The sequence below is a fragment of the Bos javanicus genome, chromosome 15, assembly GCF_032452875.1.
Source record: "Bos javanicus breed banteng chromosome 15, ARS-OSU_banteng_1.0, whole genome shotgun sequence".
Taxonomy (NCBI): Eukaryota; Metazoa; Chordata; class Mammalia; order Artiodactyla; family Bovidae; genus Bos; species Bos javanicus.
Window position 1 is genome coordinate 17528551 of NC_083882.1, and position 21567 is coordinate 17550117.

The 21567-nt window shown below is 40.1% G+C and overlaps 1 protein-coding gene across 1 annotated transcript in view; it reads left to right on the plus strand.

The window, feature by feature from the left end:
• Positions 1–1011: 1011 nt before the first annotated feature.
• RAB39A (RAB39A, member RAS oncogene family) overlaps positions 1012–21567 on the plus strand; it is a 38298-nt gene continuing 17742 nt past the window's right edge. Inside the window, exon 1 of the mRNA XM_061440205.1 lies at positions 1012–2036. Within this exon, the coding sequence (XP_061296189.1) occupies positions 1810–2036 (227 nt within the window). The 5' untranslated portion in view covers positions 1012–1809. The remainder of the gene's footprint in view (positions 2037–21567) is intronic.

Below are 21567 nucleotides of genomic sequence, written 5' to 3' on the forward strand. Positions count from 1 at the left end.
CCAGTTCTTGGAATTGTGGCAGGTCATGTCCTGGGTACAGGCTGGCCATCAAGTAGCTAACTTCCCCACCTGGTGTTTTAGTATCTATAAGACAGCTCACAGGATATGGCTCATAATATTATCTATAGCCCTTGAGAAAAAGCTAAAAGTCCTTGACTATGCTTAATGACTACATTATTATTATTTAGTTTCCTTTGTTTTCCTTTGTTTCAGCATTTCTCACTTCTCTGATTAAACCTTTTCCTTGGCTAAAGTTTTCCTCAGACAACAGGCAGGCAGAGGACATGATGGGGCAGGCGTAAGGACCACAGAGTCCTGCTCCATTTCAGGGTGAGGAGGATTTGGTAGTTGGAAAGTCTCTGGCAACCTTATCAAAAGCAGTATCAGGTACATATTGGGCATGCAGAGGGCTGAAGACTAACTGGTGGGTAAGAAATGGGAATAGATAGTTTTTTTTAACATTTGAAAAGGAGAAAAATGGACAAAACAAAAATCTAACGAAAAGACACAATAGAAAGATGTTTTGCTTGGTTTCAGGATTGTGATTATTTGAGTGTGTCCTTTGGAAGTACAAACAATTGGAAATGGGGAGATTTGAGGGATAAATGGTATGAAATAAAGACTACTTTCAAAAAAAAGGTTTTAAAAAGGATTAAACATATCTTTGAAAACAAAACTTATTCCTCCTAAATAAGAAAGGAAGTAAAGCTTAATAACGAAAGTATAAGTTTGGATGTGGACAAGAAAAAAGTTGAATTGTTAAAATTCTATTTTAACAAAAATTCACTTTAAAACTGCTTAACTTTTAAAAGATAAACCTTGAATTCATTATTAACCAGTTTGAAGAAAGGCATGAGAATCTCGCCAGAATTCAGGTGTGCTTTGTTTACTCAGATTCCTGACCAGAAACAAGGTAAGTAGAGAACACTATGGGATTTTTCCGACATGTATGTAGAACAGAGACTGAGAAGAATGGGAGCTTTTATGAACATCTCACTATTTCATTTTCTTTCCTTCTCTCCTTCCCCAAACTAAAGGGCCCTAGAGACGATGGAGGCGATTGGCATTTTTCTTATTCTTCCGTAGTAATGAAAGCAGTGAGGAAGAGACGGTGGTGGCATGAGCAACGGCCAACGTCCTTGCTTGAAGCATCCAGAACTTGCTCTGCAAATTTATTTCAACTTTGCTCTCAACTCCTTCACCTTAGAACACCTGGGAGGTGGCAGTCAACAAGGATGGAGAGCAGAAAGCCGCGAAGAGATATCTGGTTCAGCAACAGTGGTCACAGAGCTGGTCAAACCCGATGAAAGTGGAAACCACATTTTCAAAAATCAGAGCCGAAATCTGACGAGCCCGCCCTGACGCCTGTAAAAGAAAATGATTTTCACTTTTCATTGGCTGACCCTCCCAGAATTGAGACCTTGTTTCATTTTCATTGGTCATTGCTGCTGTCACGTCCTTTCACCACACCCAAAGCGCCCAGTGAGCTTTGGGGAAAACTGATTTACAGAGGTCGGGGGCGGGAATTCGCGAGCAGCTAGACTATTCTGCGCCCCCCGCCCGCCCCGCCGCTTCCTCCTCACGGCCCTGCCCCGCCCCCTGGCCTGAAGCCACGCCCCTTCCCCGGCCGGGCCCCGCCTCTCCCTCCAGAGAGGGCGGGGACCTGGTGGCGGCCGCAGCCGCAGGAATATGCTGGAAGCCGGCTGGCGGGCGCCGGGGAGGTGCTGAACGGACAGTTCCCGCCGCTTTATTTGCCCGGCGGCGGGTAGGAGGGTGGGGCGGCCTTAGAGTCAGCTGGGCACGTGAGCGATGGAGACCATCTGGATCTACCAGTTCCGCCTCATCGTCATCGGGGACTCCACCGTGGGAAAGTCGTGCCTCCTGCACCGCTTCACTCAGGGCCGCTTTCCTGGGCTGCGCTCCCCAGCCTGCGACCCCACCGTCGGCGTGGACTTCTTCTCCCGCCTGCTGGAGATCGAGCCCGGCAAGAGGATAAAGCTGCAGCTCTGGGACACGGCGGGACAGGAACGGTTCAGGTAGGACCCCGGGCGCTGGGAGCCCCCCCCCCCCGCCCCCAGGGACCGCGCCGCCCCCTCCGTCCGCCTGGGGCCCCCTCCCTAAGCGTTGGCTGCACCGGCCCGAGTCGGGAGTAGATCTGGCCCTTCCCTCTCGAAAGTGCAAACACTCCATTCTCGCTTCCCCTTTGCCCCTCCTCTTCCAGGGACGACTTCCTCCTCCGCAATTTCTCACTTCTTTCTTTGGCTCCCATTTCCTGCGCCCCCTTTCCGTTTTTCCTTTCCCGCCTGAACCCAGGTTACCCTCACCAGCCCCTCTTACCCAGCGCTCTGGCCCTGCTGGCATTTTAATCCCGAACTCTTCGGTTCCCCTGCTGCCTTCTCCCCAAACTCAGCGTCCCTCGCTGCGCACGCCCTGACCTGGCTACCCTTCTCCAAGCTCCACTTTTCCTCCTCTGACCGAGCAGCTTCCCATCTATGCAGCCCCGGAGAACTGCATAGAAGGATTCCCAGATTCGTGATTGATTCGTTTAGCTTTACAGCAAGCAGTGCTCCAGCCCAGATTACAGCATGAGCTCATTGGGCACCGTGCAGACGGAGATGAATGCGGTAATGGTCTGAATATCTCACAGCACCGAATGTGGTCATCAGAAATACAGGGCCAGGACCCGTGAGAGTGTGTTTTGTACAGCAACCAAGGACACAGTCACAACTGAGGAGTTTTTGTTTGTTTCATTGTTATTGTTTTTTAAGGATTGAGTTGTCTTTAGAAGTTTGTCATCACTGGTGCTTTGATGGAGAAAAGAGAGATGTACATACTGAGATTTGTTAGGAACTTTTCCTTTATTTTATTTATAATAGGTACTTAACGTTCCAGGGTGATAATAGATCAGGAAATACTTTTCTACATGGAGGAGGAATACAAATAAATAGTCTCATTCTCCATGCTCACTGAAACCCTGAAGGATTTCACAAAAGTGACTGCCAAATAAAAACTAAATGTAAATTGTATGCATTTCCTAGATATTTAAGATGGAATCAGATATGAAGCACATTTAAAATTTTTAGGATTCAAGAACATTTTTTTTTTAGAGGAGGGTAAGGGATCTGATATATTGTAGTGTTTGGGACTCTTTTAAGGTTCTATTATCAACTGGAACTCATTAAAGCAAACATTTGGTAGTCTTCTACTTTTGGAATCGGTACTTCTTAACCATACTTCCCAAACATGGCTCCCCCTCACCCCATCCAACACCCGTTCTGAGTGAGATCAGCCTACTTCTCTGAGAAAAAGAGAAAGAGCCTCCTTTAAAATAATTTTTCAAACTCTAATTCCTCATCTGTAAAATGGAGTCATTATGATCTCTAAGATTCATTACAGTTTTACCACTGTAAGGTTGACAGCAAATTCATTCACTTGTGATCTCAGTCAGAGATGAACATTAAGGTATTTCATGGTCAGTAAAAAGCATTTACAGTAGATCTTGCTCTACCCTCTAAAGTGAAGTGAAGTTGCTAAGTCATGTCCAACTCTTTGCGACCCCATGGACTGTAGCCCGCCAGGCTCTTCCGTCCATGGGATTTTCCAGGCAAGAATACTGGAGTGGGTTGCCATTTCCTTCTCCGAAGGATCTTCCTGACCCAGGGATCGAACCCAGGTCTCCCACATTGCAGGCAGACTTCTTACCCTCTGAGCCACTAAAGTGAATATAGTAAAAACATGTTCTTTATACCTTAACTTCTATACCATAACTTTATACTTTAAACTTCTAGCAACTACTAATAATTAAGAAGGCAGTGGCACCCCACTCCAGTACTCTTGCCTGGAAAATCCCATGGACGGAGGAGCCTGGTAGGCTGCAGTCCTTGGGGTCGCTAAGAGTCGGACACGATTGAGCAACTTGACTTTTACTTTTCACTTTCATGCATTGGAGAAGGAAATGGCAACCCACTCCAGTGTTCTTGCCTGAGAATCCCAGGGACGGGGAAGCCTGGTGGGCTGCCGTCTATGGGGTCACACAGAGTCGGACACGACTGAAGTGACTTAGCATAGCATTAGCATATGTAGTAAAATCTTCTTGAATCTAAAACACTTTCCTTAAAAGTAACTCTTTTTTAAAAAATTAATTTATTTTAATTGAGGCTAATTACTTTACAATAGTTTGGTGGTTTTTGCCATACATTGACATGAATCAGCCATGGGTACACATGTGTCCCCCCCGACCCTGAACCTCCCTCCCACCTCCCTCCCCACCCCATCCTTCTGGGTTGTCCCAGAGCATCAGCTTTGAGTGCCCTGCTTCATGCATTGGACTTGCACTGGTCATCTATTTTACATATGGTAATATACATGTTTCAGTGCTATTCTCACAAATCATCCCCACCCTGGCCTTCTCCCACATAATGCAAAAGCCTGTTCTTTACATCTGTGTCTCTTTTGCTGCCTTGCACATAGGATTGTCATTACCGTCTAAATTCCATTTATATATGTTAATATACTGTGTTGGTGTTTCTGTTTCCGACTTACTTCACTCTGTATAATAGGCTCCAGTTTCATCCTCCTCATTAGAACTAACTCAAATGTGTTCTTTTTTTTTATTGCTGAGCAATATTCCATTGTGTATATGTATCATAACTTCCTTATCCATTCATCTGCTGATGGACATCTATGTTGCTTCCATGTCTTATTTATTGTAAAGAGTGTTGCAATGAACATTGGGGTATACATGTCTCTTTCATTTCTGGTTTCCTCAGTGTGTATGTCCAGCAGTGGGATTGCTGAGTCCTATGGCAGTTCTCGGAGAAAGCAATGGCAGCCCACTCCAATACTCTTGCCTGGAAAATCCCATGGATGGAGGAGACTGGTGGGCTGCAGTCCACGGGGTCTCGAAGAGTTGGACACGACTAAGCGACTTCACTTTCACTTACTTTCATGCATTGGAGAAGGAAATGGCAACCCACTCAGTGTTCTTGCCTGGAGAATCCCAGGGATGGGGGAGCCTGGTGGGCTGCCGTCTATGGGGTTGCACAGAGTCGGACACAACTGAAGCGACTTAGCAGCAGCAGCATGGCAGTTCTATTCCCAGTTATTTAAAGAATCTCCACCCTGTTCTCCATAGTGGCTGTACCAGTTTGCATTCCCACTGACAGTGTAGGAGGGTTGCCTTTTCTCCATACCCTCTCCAGCATTTATTGTTTGTAGACTTTTTGATGGCGGCCATTCTGACCTGTATGAGATGATACCTCATTGTGGTTTTGATTTGCATTTTTCTAATAATGAGTGATGTTGAGCATCTTATCATAATTTTATTAGCCATCTGTCTGTCTTCTTTGGAGAAATGTCTATTTAATTCTTTGGCCCACTTTTTGATTGGGTCATTTTTCTGGTATTGAGCTTTGTGAGCTGCTTGTATATTTTGGAGATTAATTCTTGGTCAGTTGCTTTGTTTGCTGCTATTTTCTCCCATTCTGAAGGCTGCCTTTTCACCTTGCTTATAGTTTCCTTCATCGTACAAAAGCTTTTAAGTTTAACTGGGTCCCATTTGTTTATTTTTGTTTTTATTTCTGTTACTCTGGGAGGTGGGTCATAGAGGATCTTGTTGCAATTTACATCAGAGAGTGTTCTGCCCTTGTTTTCCTCCAAGAGTTTTATAGTTTCTGGTCTTCCATTTAGGTCTTTAATCCATAAAAGCAGCTCTTAAACTTATTGTAAGGGATGGTTAAATTGTTAGATTTTAAAGATCTTTTCTGATAAATACATCATTGTTTTTTATTGCCTTTAAGAAAAATGTACATTTATTTTATAGATACTTTTTAAACTGGCTTCCCAGGTAGCCCAGTGGTAAAGAATCCACCTGCCAATTCAGGAGACAAGGTATCGATCCCTGGGTAGGGAAGATTCCCCTGGAGTAAGAAATGGCAACTCACTCCAGTATTCTTGCCTGGAAAATTCCATGGACACGGGAGGCTGGTGGGCTATAGTCCATGGGGTCACAAGGAGTCGGACATGACTGAGCACACACACACATTTAAATCAGACAGTAACACTCGTAATAATGCAAGGACATGTAGGGAACATTTACTGACAGTGAGTCATACTATATTTTGTTTGGCTCTTTACCAATGATGTATTCCTAAAATCATATATATATATCAGTAGCTGCCTCCAAATACTTGCTTTTCTCTCATTTAGCAGAACAATTTCTCCATAAAATTGCATTAAACAGTTATTGTTAAATCATTCTGTACCTTCCCCTAAGAAAATACAGATACTTATTTTGAGTAAGTGCATTTGTATCATAGAAAGGTACTATTCAGTTCATGAATGTATAGCCCTGTCATTAGTTGTAATCATACTGTTTAACTGTAATCAGGAATTTGTGGGAAGCATTCCATTTACATTCTATTTGAAGGTTTATTGGTGATCAGATATAAACAAAAACAAATCGGTTTTAGACAGTTTAGGAGATAGCTTAAAAGCATAAACAAATATGTTACAGGACAACAAAATAGTGAGCTGATGATTATGATATAAATAGCCTTAAGATATCTTTTTCTAGGGGGGGGTGGCGGGGCAGGGTCCAGCTGGTAAAGAATCTGCTTCCCCTGTGGTCCAGCTGGTAAAGAATCTGCCTGCAATGTGGAAGACCTGGGTTCGATCCCTTGGTTGGGAAGATCCCCTGGAGAAGGGAAAGGCTACCCACTCCAGTATTCTGGCCTGGAGAATTTCAGACCATGAGGTTGCCAAGAGTCAGAACAGGACTGAGCAACTTTCACTTTTCGTCATTTTTTTTTACCCAAATTTATTAAAGTAATAATTAATAAAGCCTTAGTTTTTAAAGTTCAGAGCATATATTAATATGCTTGTAGCCAGTAACTAGTCACAAAAAATAAAAGAGAACAAAATCAAAGTGACGAAAGTTTAGAAAAATAATGAATATGTGAGCATCTTTAGGAGATCAGTCCTGGGTGTTCTCTGGAAGGAACGATGCTAAAGCTGAAACTCCAGTACTTTGGCCACCTCATGCGAAGAGTTGACTCATTGAAAAGACTCTGATGCTGGGAGGGATTGGGGGCAGGAGGAGAAGGGGACGACAGAGGATGAGATGACTGGATGGCATCACCAAATCGATGGATGTGAGTCTGAGTGAACTCCGAGAGTTGGTGATGGACAGGGAGGCCTGGCGTGCTGCAATTCATGGGGTCGCAAAGAGTCAGACACGACTGAACGACTGAACTGAGTTGAATACTCAATTGTTAAAGTTTTTGTTATTAAAACTGTGTTTTAGTCAGAATAAATGTTAAATTACTGTATTAAGGATACTTAAAATTACAGTGCCTTATTTAACGATAGTTCATTTCTCTCTTGTTTAACAGTCTCTAGGTAAGTGGTCCATCATTCAGGACCATCATTCAGATGCCTTCTACTCTCTTACTATCCAGGGCGTCATTCAGATGCCTTCTCTCTTTCTTTCCTACCATCCCTAGAACATTATCATCATCTCTGTGGACAAAGCTGGGTTGTAGGCACACTGTGTGCCTGTTCAGGGAGAGGGGAAAGAAAGGATCTGCATCAAGGAATGTTGCTTTTAAGCAGGTGAGGCCAGTGTGGTGCAGATTACTTCAGTTCTCAATTCGTGGAGGAGAAAGAGGTCACAAGGCCACACTTATGCAGGGCTGCCATGTGCTCAGGGAAAGGGGAAGGTGGATTCGGCATTGCAGGCACTGGGTGAAACTAACAGTCACCACTTCTATTTTTCAGTCATCATAGTGGAAGAAGTTTAGCAGGAAAGGAAACAAAAATATTGTTTAACAGTATTAATAGGGATGAATAAGTGTAAATATGGCTAGACATATAGAGAGCACCAAATGTAAGAACATAAATTTTGAATTTTTCTCATGAAAAACGTTTAAGGCAATCTGAAGATAAAATGAGATATAGCAACATTAGCTGTGGGGATAGAAAATCTGAAGCTTCAAGCCAGATTTGGCCTTTTATTTCCTGTTGTCTGGCCTTTGGGGTATTACAATTACAGCCAGAGGTTGTAAAGCTCAGAGAATAATGGCCTCCTAGTGCAGTGCTTCTCAAAGTGTGTTCTGCAGAACACTCAGACCATGTGATTCTTTTTAAAGGATGGGTTCTCTAATCAAATATGTTTGAAAATCCTTGTATTCCATTTCTCTCTTACAAAATTCATATCAAAGATGCCAAGAAGTCTTGAGTAAAGAAACATATTTACCTTTGATTAAACTAGCATTTTCACCATTTATTTGAAGGGCTGTTCTTAAAATATGAAAATCTATGATTGGTAGTGTTCTAAGTATTATAATTTGGGGGAAACCCATTTGACAAATTGTTTTAGTCACATTCTTTGAGCAGAACCAAGCAAACTTTTGAAGTTTGGAGCAATGGAAAACCTTTTCTTCTAGCTCCTCTCCTATTGTGTATGTTTCTCTTCCTTATGTGTCTTACCCTTCCTTAAACTCCTTATTTTTTAATTTTCCTTTACCCTCTTCATCTGTCAGTTTCTACTCATAGTTTCCTCCCACCTTCTCTTCTTTCATTTCATTTTAATGTGTCTTTTTTGATCTCATTTCTTTTTAGCTTATTTCTCCTTATTTATCCCTCTGCCTCCCTTATGTCTCTGTTTTCTCCTTTGTCACTTCAAAACATTTATATGAAGTAAATATTTAAAAGTGGTTTGTTTTCTGTTCATAATTTTAAAAGTAAGCATCATGAATATTTTCTATTTTTCCTTAAGAGATCATTTAAGTTTTCTAAACTAAATGGGTTTTTCTTTTGTTTTTAATTAATTATTTAGTTTCGACTGCACTGGGTCTTCACTGGTTTGCACAGGCTTTCTCTCATTGCAGCAAGTGGGGGCTACTCTTCATTGCAGCACACGTGCTTCTCATTGTGGTGGCTTCTCTTGTTGGCAGGAGCATAGGCTCTAGACGTGTGGACTTCAGTAGCTGTACCACTCCAGGCCAGAAGTTGCTGCATGCAGGCTCTAGGATGCATGGACTCAGTAGTTGTGGCGGCATGGGCCTAGTTGCTCCACAGCATGTGGAATCTTCCCAGACCAGGGATCAAACCCATGTCCCCTGCATTGGCAGGCAGATTCTTTACCACTGCACCACTCTGGAAGTCTTGTTTTTGTTTTTTAAGGAAACTTTATTTGATCTGCACCCTCCTTACTGTGGTTCATGATTGTCAATAGAGATTTTCTGATAGTGGATTGGTGGGCTCATAATTACATAGGTAACAGAAGAAAGATTGTTTGCAGTTAAGTGCTATAATCATTGCAGTCTGCTGTAGTTCCAAGTTATTAGAAACAATAGAAAGCTGGGCTCTATTTGTATTGAGTGATCAGATAATACAGTGTTTTGATTAAAATTATTTGTGTTGTAAGTAACAGAAATAAAGCCAAATTAGATTAGATATAAGGGATAAATTATAAATGATACCGATTTCATGAGAAGCAAAATCTCAATGAACATACAGGTGTTCTAACAACATGTGTTTGTGGATTTTCTCTCTATTTCCATTTATCCAGTGCTGTCAGCTCCCGACTGTGTCAGTCCCTGAGCTTCTTATTCAAATTCTTAAAAGAAAAAATATCATTGATATTTGATTGGCCAGTGAGTCAGCTCCCCTAGGGTTGGGTTATTAAGATAATATACACATAAAATACAAAGGAATTATACAAATATTGAGATATGTTTTATGAGTCATACAAAGCAGATGACTCTGTAGGAGTCTACTTTTGGGGAAAGAGAAATTCACAGAAGAAAAAAGTGAGCAGTCACCCCAAAAAGTATACTTTCTCATGTTTCAGAGTAAAATGATATGTAAAAAGAAGCCAGCATCATTTCTAACAAGTGTAGCAGAATGTAGAAAGATGACCCTTGTAGCCAAGTATATTTTTATATGCTGAAATTTATTTTCACTGTCCATTCAGAACATTCAGGCCATTTTGAGTGATTGCATAGTCAGTACAATTAAGAAACTAGCCATTAAAAAAAGAAGACGCTAGCCATTAATTTCAAAAATCTGTGATTAGTTTTCTTAATTTCCTTTTTCTTCAATGAATCAATTGATTTCTCCTATGTAGCCATAACCTCAATGACATATTGGTATATGAAGGTGATTATACATCCTCTTTAGTAACTAAATATTGTAAATAAAGTAGACTAAATATTGTACTTTAGTGTTTGAAGACCCTAGGCCAGCAGTAGGCAAAATTGCAAAATAAGTAGAATGCATTCTTAGGGCCTTTGGTGCTTGCCCACGTTTTCTTTCCTACTGTTTTTGAATAGTAAGATCTTGACCAACTCTTCTATTTTCCCTCACATCTCAGTTGAAAAGCCATTCCTTACTTCTCCATCCTAGCTTCAGAGAGAGAAGTACCTGGAAGACCAAGAGATACAAAAATATTAGAAGAATAAGGGTTCTTCTAGGAGTATTTCTGTTCTAAAAGAGAATGACCACCTTGTATCATCTTGAGGTAATGTTTCCCTGTTGGTGGAGTTGTGAATCTGTGGCTGAAGGATGTTGGAGTTTCCTCTCATCGTGCTGCATCAGTGACCACCTATTCTGACACGCTGGCCCCACATTTAGCTTTCAAGGAAACGGCTAGAAAAAAAAATAGTAATGTTGTCAGTATATGGATCACTCATTAAAGTTTTCCCATGAAGAAAAGTGCTTTTGCTTAGTCTCAGAGAAAGAGAGAGAATAAATTTCTACCCATTGTTGGTCAGTTTCGATAGCATATAAAGATTTCTTAACAACTTAGCCTCCATAGCCATTTTACTTAAAGTTTAAAGAGCAACTTCTTGGAATGATCAGAGATTATTTATTTTGATGTTTTAAAGAGCCAGTTATTCTTATCCTGAGTTAGAAGAAATCTGCATTCTTCCAGTTTGTTCTATGAAGGAGTGGAAAAGAAAGGTGAACCACTCAAATAATACTGAGGTACACACACACACACATACCAGAGAACATCAGATTTTACTTTAATAAAATATTTTCATTCTTTCTGAAGTGAAATCCTACAAAACCTATACTTTATGATACTAATAAATCTGCCTCCAAACATCAGTAACTTTTAATCAATTCTGACAATATGTAATTCAGAGTTTATTTAAAAATTGTTACCCTACACAGTCTACCTCACTTATCATGAAACAAATATCATTAAAAACCCATTGTTTTCTGAAAGGAATCACTTCATGTAATAAAGTACTATTCTGAGCTATAGGAGTTCCAGAAAAATGTGAAACAGAGGTCCAGTACACTTCAAAGTTAAAAGTATATTTTTATTTTAAGCTGTGAAAGAGTTTCAAAGTAGCGATAGTAGCTCTGTATATCAGAGTCGGACACACCTGGCGCGACTTACCGTGCATGCATGCATTGGAGAAGCCAATGGCAGCCCACTCCAGTGTTCTTGCCTGGAGAATCCCAGGGACGGAGGAGCCTGGTGGGCTGCCGTCTATGGGGTCACACAGAGTCGGACACGACTGAAGCGACTTAGCAGCAGCAGCAGCAGCAGTTCTGTATATAAGCATGACTGAGAAACTGTAGATGGCTTGGTGGCATATTATTTTATTTTGGCTGAAAATCTTAGTGTTCTTTAAAACATTCTTAAAATGTACTGAATTTTGTTTTTTCTATTTCCTTCCTATGGTAATGATTCATTTTTAATTGAGGAATAATATGCTAAATAAATTTTATTTTTTACTGGGAGTAAGTCTTGAAGACCATCCACTCGTACCAATATCTAGGATATAAATAAACCATCAAAAATGTCACAATGCCAAAAAAATTGGTAGGGTAACAGAGACTTCTCTCCTAGGTTTATTTCATTTCCACTTCACTGGTATAATGAGTGCATTAGAGTCACCTGAGAAAGGTCTTTAGCAAGCCAGGCCCCAAAAGTTATCAGTGACTTTTCTTGGCAAAATATTATCCTTCTGTTGTGACTCAGACCATAAAGAATCTGCCTGTAGTACAGATAGACCCGGGTTCAATATTTGGGTTGGGAAAATCCCCTAGAGAAGGGAATGGCTACCCACTCCAATATTCTTACCTGGAGATATATCCATGGACAGAGGAGTCTGGTGGGCTACAATGTCTAGGGTCACAAAGAGTTGGACACAGCTGAAGCTATTTAGAATGCATGCATATGCCTATTTCTTCCCCTACTTTTTCTGTAATTGGTCAGAATCTCTGTCTAAATTATCTTCCTGTATCAAAAGTAGTTTTTCATCTGATTCTTCAGCCTTTCCAAATGTATTTCTGTTTTGTAGGACATAGTGCGATATGGCCTGAAACAGATAAGGCTAAAGGATAGCTTTAATAACAGACTCCTGCCTCAGAAATACAAAAGAATAATAGTGTGTGGCCTGAGCTGAACCCTCTTCTCTGAGGAGAGATCAAGAGAGAATACTGCAAATGAGAGTTAATAGATACTATGAACTTCTTGGCTATAAGAGAAGACATTAAAAAAAAAAAAGAGTATAGATTCTCAAATTCTAGGCATTGCTTATCATTTTTCTTCAGAGTAGCATTTTTCAAAGTAATAGGTATAATTTGAGTAAAAGTTTCCTTGATCAAATACTGTTAGAAATGCTGGGGTTTTGCAAGATTTCTCAGAGCTTTAGTATAATACTAATATTCTAATATACTTTGTAAACACCCAAGACATACATAGTGTTTCCCAACCCAGAGTCCCATTATATAGAATGGGAAAGACTAGCGATCTCTTCAAGAAAATCAGAGACACCAAGGGAACATTTCATGCAAAGATGAGCACAAAAAAGGATAGAAATGGTATGGACCTAACAGAAGCAGAAGATATTAAGAAGAGGTGGCAAGAATACACAGAAGAACTATACAAAAATGATCTTCATGACCCTGATAACCACGATAGTGTGATCACTCACCTAGAGCCAGACATCCTGGAATGCGAAGTCCAGTGAGCCTTAAGAAGCATTACTACGAACAAAGCTAGTGGAGGTGATGGAATTCCAGCTGAGCTATTTCAAATCCTAAGATGATGCTGTGAAAGTGCTGCACTCAATATGCCAGCAAATCTGGAAAACTGAGCAGTGGCCACAAGACTGGAAGAGGTCAGTTTTCATTCCAATCCCAAAGAAAGGCAATGCCAAAGAATGTTCAAACTATCATACAAGTGCCTTCATTTCACACACTAGCAAAATAATGCTCAAAATTCTCCAAGCCAGGTTTCAACAGTACGTGAACCATGAACTTCCAGATGTTCAAGCTAGATTTAGAAAAGGCAGAGGAACCGGAGATCAAATTGCCAACATCCACTGGACCACTGAAAAAGCAAGAGAGTTCCAGAAAAACATCTACTTTTGCTTTATTGACTATAACAAAGTCTTTGACTGTGTGGATCACAACAAACTGTGGAAAATTCAAGAGATGGGAATACCAGCCCACCTGAATTGCCTCCTGAGAAATCTGTATGCAGGTCAAGAAGCAACAGTTAGAACTGGACATGGAACAACATTGGTTCCAAATAGGGAAAGGAGTATGTCAAGGCTGTATATTGTCACCCTGCTTATTTAACTTATATGCAGAGTACATCATGAGAAACATTGGGCTAGATTAAGCACAAGTTGGAATCAAGATTGCCAGGAGAAATATCAATGACCTCAGCTATGCAGATGACACCACCTTTATGGCAGAAAGCGAAGAACTAAAGAGCCTCTTCATGAAAGTGAAAGAGAAGAGTGAAAAAGTTGTCTTAGGTCATGGCATCTGGTCCCATCATTTCATGGCAAATAAATGGGGAAAAAATGGAAACAGTGACAGACTTTATTTTCTTGGGCTCCAAAATCACTGCAGATGGTGACTGCAGCCATGAAATTAAAAGACGTTTGCTCCTTGGAAGAAAAACTATGACCAACCTAGACAGTATATTAAAAAGCAGAGACATTACTTTGCCACCAAAGGTCTGTCTAGTCAAAGCTATGGTTTTTCCAGTAGTCATGTATGGATGTGAGAGTTGGACCATAAAGAAAGCTGAGCGCCGAAGAATTGATGCAACACTATGGTGTTGGAGAAGACTCTTGAGAGTCCCTTGGACTGCAAGGAGATCCAACCAGTCCCTCCTAAAGGAAATCAGTCCTGAATATTCATTGGAAGGACTGATGCTGAAGCTGAAACTCCAATACTTTGGCTACCTGATGGGAAGAACTGACTCATTGGAAAAGACCCTGATGCTGGGAAAGATTGAAGGCAGGAGGAGAGGGGGACGACAGAAGATGAGATGGTTGGATGGCATCACTGACTCGATAGACATGAGTTTGAGTAAGCTCTGGGAGTTGGTGATGGGCAGGTAAGCCTGACGTGCTGCAGTCCATGGGGTTGTAAAGAGTCAGACACGACTGATTGACTGAAATGAACTGAACTGAACTGATTTTGGGAATCAATAGATTAGAACACTTCAAAGAAAGTAGGCAATTCCTTAAATTTTAGAATATATTTGAGAACCTCTCATGGTTTCTTCTCTCATTTGATTCTGTCTCTTTTTTAAAATTAGTTATTATTTTAGTTTTGACTGTGCTAGGTCTTTGTTGCTGCACAGGTTTTTCTCTAATTGCAATGAGCAGTCGCTACTCTTTAGTTGTGGTGCACAGGCTTCTTTCTCTTGTTGCAGTGCACAGGGTCTCAGGTGTGCAGACTTTGTACCTGAGGCACCTGGGCTCAGTAGTTGCGGCTCCCAAGCTCTCGAGCACAGGCTCAGTAGTTGTGGTACACGGGCTTAGTTGTTCCACGGCATGTGGGATCTTCCTGGGTCAGGGATTGATCCCATGTCTCTTGTACTGACAGGCGAATTCTTTAATGCTGAGCCACCAGGGAAGCCCTCTCTTTTGCTGGTGCTTCTAGATGACTTCGTCAGGTCTCCGTTTCAAAATTAAAAAGTTCCTTCACTTGTTTTAAGGGCTACAGAAAGGTTCTGGGAGTAGAAAATCAAAAGTTAATGAAGCAAATATGAGATGAAATTTAAGACATATTTGATAGTACTGGAGGATAGACTCTGAAAAGAGAATTAGAAGTAGAAGAGAAGGTATAACTAATTGTATAGAAGAGATCTATTGGAGGCAAGGTAAATTAATGAAGCAAATATGAGATGAAATTGAAGACATATTTGATAGGACTGGAGGATAGACTCTGAAAAGAGAATTAGAAGTAGAAGAGAAGGTATAACTAATTGTATAGGAGAGATCTATTGGAAGCAAGGTAAATTAGTTGAATTGAAAATAAAATCCAAGAAAATTCCATGGACTGTATAGTCCACGGGGTGGCAACGAGTCAGACACAGCTGAGTGACTTTCACTTTTCGGCTTCCCAGATAGCTAGTTGGTAAAGAATCCACCTGCAATGCAGGAGACCTCGGTTCGATCCCTGGTTTGGGAATATCCCCTGGAGAAGGGAAAGGCTACCCCCTCCAGTATTCTGGCCTGGAGAATTCCGTGGACTGTGTAGTCCATGGGTCACCAAGAGTTGGTCATGAGTGAGTGACGTTGACCTCAGCTCCATGTAGCTTCTACCCTGAAAAATATTTTGTTTGTGTACAAACCCACCACACTCCCATCTCTATAGATCCAAGTTAATTACTGTGTCTACTCAAACCATTATTTTTCAGCTATATTCAGAAACAAAAGGAGAAACAGCTTTACAAAATAGAAGTGGTACTGATAACTGACAGCAAACACTTGTGGCTGCAACGACAATCAACTTTCCCCTGCATGCAGTACTCAGTGACTGCACTGCCACACTTAGTAACAGGAATGAACCCAAACCACTGCAACAGAAGAATTTATATGAAGTTTTTTGCCTTGATAAACACGGAAAGATACTGGGTATTAAGCAAGTTCAGTTCAGTCGCTCAGTCGTGTCCTACGCTGCGACCCCATGAATCACAGCATGCCAGGCCTCCCTGTCCATCACCAACTCCTGGAGTTTACTCAAACTCATGTCCATCGAGTTGGTGATGCCATCCAGCCATCTCATCCTCTGTCGTTCCCTTCTCCTCCTGCCCCCAATCCCTCCCAGCATCAGAGTCTTTTCCAGTGAGTCAACTCTTCGCATGAGGTGGCCAAAGTACTGGAGTTTCAGCTTTAGCATCATTGCTTCCAAAGAAATCCCAGGGCTGATCTCCTTCAGAATGGACTGGTTGGATCTCCTTGCAGTCCAAGGGACTCTCAAGAGTCTTCTCCAACACCACAGTTCAAAAGCATCAATTCTTCTACGCTCAGCCTTCTTCACGGTCCAACTCTCACATCCATACATGACCACAGGAAAAACCATAGCCTTGACTAGACGAACCTTTGTTGACAAAGTAATGTCTCTGCTTTTGAATATGCTATCTAGGTTGGTCATAACTTTCCTTCCAAGGAGTAAGCGTCTTTTAATTTCATGGCTGCAATCAGCATCTGCAGTGATTTTGGAGCCCAAAAAAATAAAGTCTGACACTGTTACCACTGTTTCCCCATCTATTTCCCATGAAGTGATGGGACCAGATGCCATGATCTTAGTTTTATGAATGCTGAGCTTTAAGCCAGCTTTTTCACTCTCCTCTTTCATGAACAGTATGAAAAGGCAAAATGATAGGGTATTAAGCAAAGCTACAAGCAAATACTGGCTATGGTGTCCTAAAATTTCAAAAGTACTATGAACTAGCTTTCTATTTTTTTTGAGAGAAACTGAAATCCATCAGGATGATGATTTACCCTTGGAAATCTATGCATTTATTTAAATTAACTGGGTACAAGTCACTACACAAAAATAGATGTAAAAATAAATAAGATGTAGTCTCACATTCAAGGCCCATGTTGTCTCTATACTGGATAGAGTACAGACTATATTGCAATTCAGAAACTGGCCAAATATGGTACCTTAAATGATACAGAATTTTGTTTCTGTCTCCCCTGTGTTAATGGTCCAGCATGAGCAGTTCTGGACTATTTAGGTGACTATGCCTCAGCATCAGTTTCCAGGGTTTTCCAGTCATTGCCATTCCTAACAAGCAAAAAGGAGAAAGAAGCAGCCTACGGTAAATGGCTTCTTTAAGCAGATGAACCTCAGACTGCACATGTAATTTATCATGTTCCATTGATCCAAACTTAGTTATATGCCAAAACTAACTAAGAAAACTGGGGAAATATAGTTTCTATATGAGTTGCTGTGTGCAAGCAAAAACTCATGGAGTTCTATTACTAAAAGAAGACAGGGAGAATAGACCCTGGGGGACAATTAGAGATCTTTCTCACAGACTCATAGCAAAGGAAGATAATAAATAATTGGAATAAAGGCTGGTAAGTACTAAAATAAGTTCTGGTGGCAGAACAAAGGGAAAAATTGTCTTCTGTGTGTAGGGTGAGGGCTTGTTTCAGAGGATGTATCTGAAAGAATGTGGTCCTTGATGCTGAGACATGAAGGGTATGTCAGTAGTAAGAGAAATAACAATAGGAAGCAATAACAATAAACTGGAAGAAGTGGCTTCCAGTAATGACAGCAGATTGAATAATTATGCCTTTTTTAGCTTTTTTTCTGAAACCTCACCAAAGTGACAGTTTTGGTTTTTAACCATAGATCCTAGCAAGAACAGGTAACAAGACAACAGCAAAAAAAAATCTGATGGAGGAATGATACATGAATTAGCAATTTAAAGAAAATTAGCTTCTAAGCTAGGGGGTGGGAAAAGCGAAAAATCAAACCAGTATATATCATTGAGTTGTCTAAAGACCCAGTAAATGGTGACACCAAATACTTCTGAATTAGGGATACTTCTGAATAAGGATCATTGATTGTCAATCTGTTTAAGAAAGATTGGGTCCTCACATCTCCTCCACCATTCCATGCAACAGTTGACTTCCTCTTCCCGCATATCGGCAAAAAACTAGAAATTCATTCTTTGAAAAAGTTAAACATAGAATCTCTTACTGAAATGATTAGGCATAATTGAGGTTCGGATCCCTTATTAAAAGTAAGGACTTTAAGTGAATGTGTACATGTTGTATGCTAAGACTGTCTAGCCTTCTTCCCTGTCTTAGCTTCCAGAATGCTGACAATCAGACCTTCACCCTTCAAACAGAACATTGGTGAAATCATTTCAGAAGAATTTGACTAGGCCAAGAAGAAAGACTTACGATACCAGCATTAGCAATTCTTCAACTAAGTGAACCATCCTGATCATCTTATGAGTTAGGCTTTTAGTCTCAATGAAAGATTACAAGAAATATTAGGAAATCCAAAATAGAAATCTAGAAACTGAAATAAACAGAAGCCAAAAGCAACCAGAAAAACAAATTTGATAAGGGAGAAGGGAATGTTTCCGAAGTACAACCCCTCCCCCCCAAAAAAACCCCTGTCTTTAATTTTCTCAGAGAGAAAATAGGAAAATATTGAAATAATAAAAGAATAGATACTGTTTTTTCAAAAGAATATTCTGAGAAAAAAAAAGCTTTTGGAAACACAATAGAAAAAAATAAAACACAAAATAAAGTTGGGGAAGTCTCTCAAAAAATAGGACAAAAGGACAAAGACTTAGAAAATAGGAAAAAAAAAATATATATATATATATATATATATATTTTTTTTTTAGTTAGAGGACTGTTCCATTAAGTTCAATAAAAACACAACAGGCATTCCAGAAAAATGGAACAGAAAAAAAAACAGAAAAGAAATGATCAATGAAGCAATTTAAAAAATACTTCCAAGATGTAGGGACCTGAGTTTTCAGATTAGAAGAGTCCAGCACAATAGATGAAAGTAGACACATCCTAAGGGACATTGTCATGAAATTCTAAACCCTGGGGCCACAGAAAAGTTCCTACAAACTTCTGGAGTAGGGCAGGAAAGGGATATGGGATAATAGGTAATAGGTCACATAAAAAAGATCAGGAATCAGATTGACTTCACACTTCCTGTAAATAACAATTGAACCTCGAAGGCAATGGAAAGGTTTCAAAATTCTGAAAGAATTCTGTGTCTGACCATTCAACTGTGAAAACAGAATAAAAACATGCAAAACTTCAAAATATTACCTCATGCATCTTTTCTTCCTCATGTATCTTTTTTTTAAAGCTTTTTATTTTGTTTTAGGGTACAGCCGATTAACAATGTTGTGATTCAGATGAACAGGAAAGTGACTCATACATATACATGTACATATATGTACCCACACATATACGTGTATCCATTCTCCCCAAAACTCCCCTCCTTTCCAGGCTACCACATAACACTGAGCAGAGTTCCCTGTACTGTACAGTATGTCCCTGTTGGTAATCCATTTTAAATATAGTGTGTGTACCTGTCCATCCCAAACTTCATAACTATCCCTTCCCCTCATCCTTTCCCCTGGCAACCATAGTTCATTCTCTAAGTCTGTGAGTCTGTTTCCGTTTTGTAAGTAAGTTCATTTGTAGTATTTCTTTCTAGATTCTACATTAAGGGATGTCATATGATATTTCTCCTTCTCTGTCTGACTTACTTCACTCAGTATGACAATCTCTAGATCCACCCATGTTGCTGCAAATAGCATTATTTCATTCTTTTAATGGCTGAGTAATATTCCATTTTTTATATGTACCACATCTTTATCTGTTCCTCTGTTGATGGGCATTTAGATTGCTTCTATGTTTTGGCTATTGTAAACAATGCTGCAGTGATCATTGGGGTGCATGTATCCTTTTGGACCATGTTTTCTCCAGATATATGCCCAGGAGTGGGATTCTTTGGTTATAGGTGGCTAAAGTATTGTAGCTTTAGCATCAGTCCTTCTATTTCTAATTTCATAGCATTGTGATTAGAAAAGATGCCTGATATGATTTCAGTTTTCTTAAGCTAACCAAAGCTTACCTTGTGGCCCAGCATGTGGTCAATCCTGGAGAACCTTTCATGTGCACTTGAGAAAAATGTATAGCCTGCTATTTTTGGATGGAATGCTCTATAAATACCAATTAAGTTCATCAGGTATAAAGTGCCACATAAGGTCTGTGTTTCCTTATTAATTTTCTGTCTGGATGATGTGCCCATTGATGAAAGTGGTCCACTATTATTGTATTACTGTTGATTTCTCCCTTTATGGTTGTTAGTATTTGCCTTACATATTGAAGTGCTCCTGTGTTGGGTGCATATATATTTATAATGGTTGTATCTTCTTGGATTGATCCCTTGATCTTTATGTAGTATCCTTCTTTTCTCTTATAAGAGTCTTTGTTTTAAAGTCTATTTTGTCTGATATGAGTATTGCTATTCTAGCTTTCTTTTGATTTCCATTTGCATGAAATACTTTCTTCCATCCCCTTACTTTCAGTCTGTAAATGACCCTAGGTCTGAGGTGGTTGTCTTGTAGACAGCATATATTGGGTCTTGTTTTTGTATCCACTCAGCCAGTCTATGTCTTTTGGTTGGTGCATTTAATCCATTTACATTTAAGGTAATTATTGATATATATGATCCTATTACCATTTTCTTAATTGTTTGGAGTTTATTTTTTCTTTTCCTTCTCTTGCGTTTCCTGCCTGGAGAAGTGCCTTTAGCGTTTATTGTAAAGCTGGTTTGGTGGTGCTGAATTCTCTTAACTTTTGCTTGTCTGGAAAGCTTTTGATTTCTCCATCAAATCTGAAGGCGAGTCTTGCTGGGTAGTGTATTCTTCATTGTAGGTTCTTCCCTTTCATCACTTTAAATATATCATGCTATTCCTTTCCGGCTTAGAGGGTTTCTATTGAAAAATCAGCTGAAAGTTATGGGAGTTGGCTTATATGTTATTAGTCATTTTTCCCTCATTTCTTTTAATAGTTTATCTTTGTCTTTAATTTTTATCAATTTGATCACTGTGTGTCTCAGCATGTTCCTTCTTGGGTCTATCTTTCCTGGTACTCTCTGCACTTCCTGGTCTTAGCTGACTATTTCTTTTCCCATGCTGGAGGAGTTTTCAGATGATTATCTCATCAAATATTTTCTCAGGTCCTTTCTCTCTCTCTCTTCTCCTGCTGGGACCCCTATAAATATGAATGTTGGTGCATTTAATGTTGTCTCAGAGGTCTCTTATGCTGTCTTCATCTCTTGTTTTGTTTTGTAATATACTTTTTTGTGGCTGTGATTTTTTCCTTTTGTCTTCCAGGTCACTTATCTGTTCCTCTGCCTCGGTTATTCTGCTATTGATTCCTTCTAGTATTATGCATCTCTGTTTGTTCTTGATAGTTCTTCTGGGTTTTTGGCAAACATTTCTTGCATCCTTTGCATTCTTTTCCTGAGATCATGGATCATCTTCACTATCATTATTCTGAATTCTTTTTCTGGAAGATTGCTACCTCCACTTCATTTAGTTGTCTTTCTGGGATTTTGTTGCTTCATGTAGGACATAACTCTCTGCTTTTTCATCCTAATTAACTTTCTGTAATGTGGTTTTTGTTCTAACCATTGTGGGATCGTGGTTCTTCTTGCTTCTTCTGTCTGCCCTCTGGTGGATGAGGCTAAGGCTTGTGCAAGCTTCCTGATGGGAGGTACTGATGG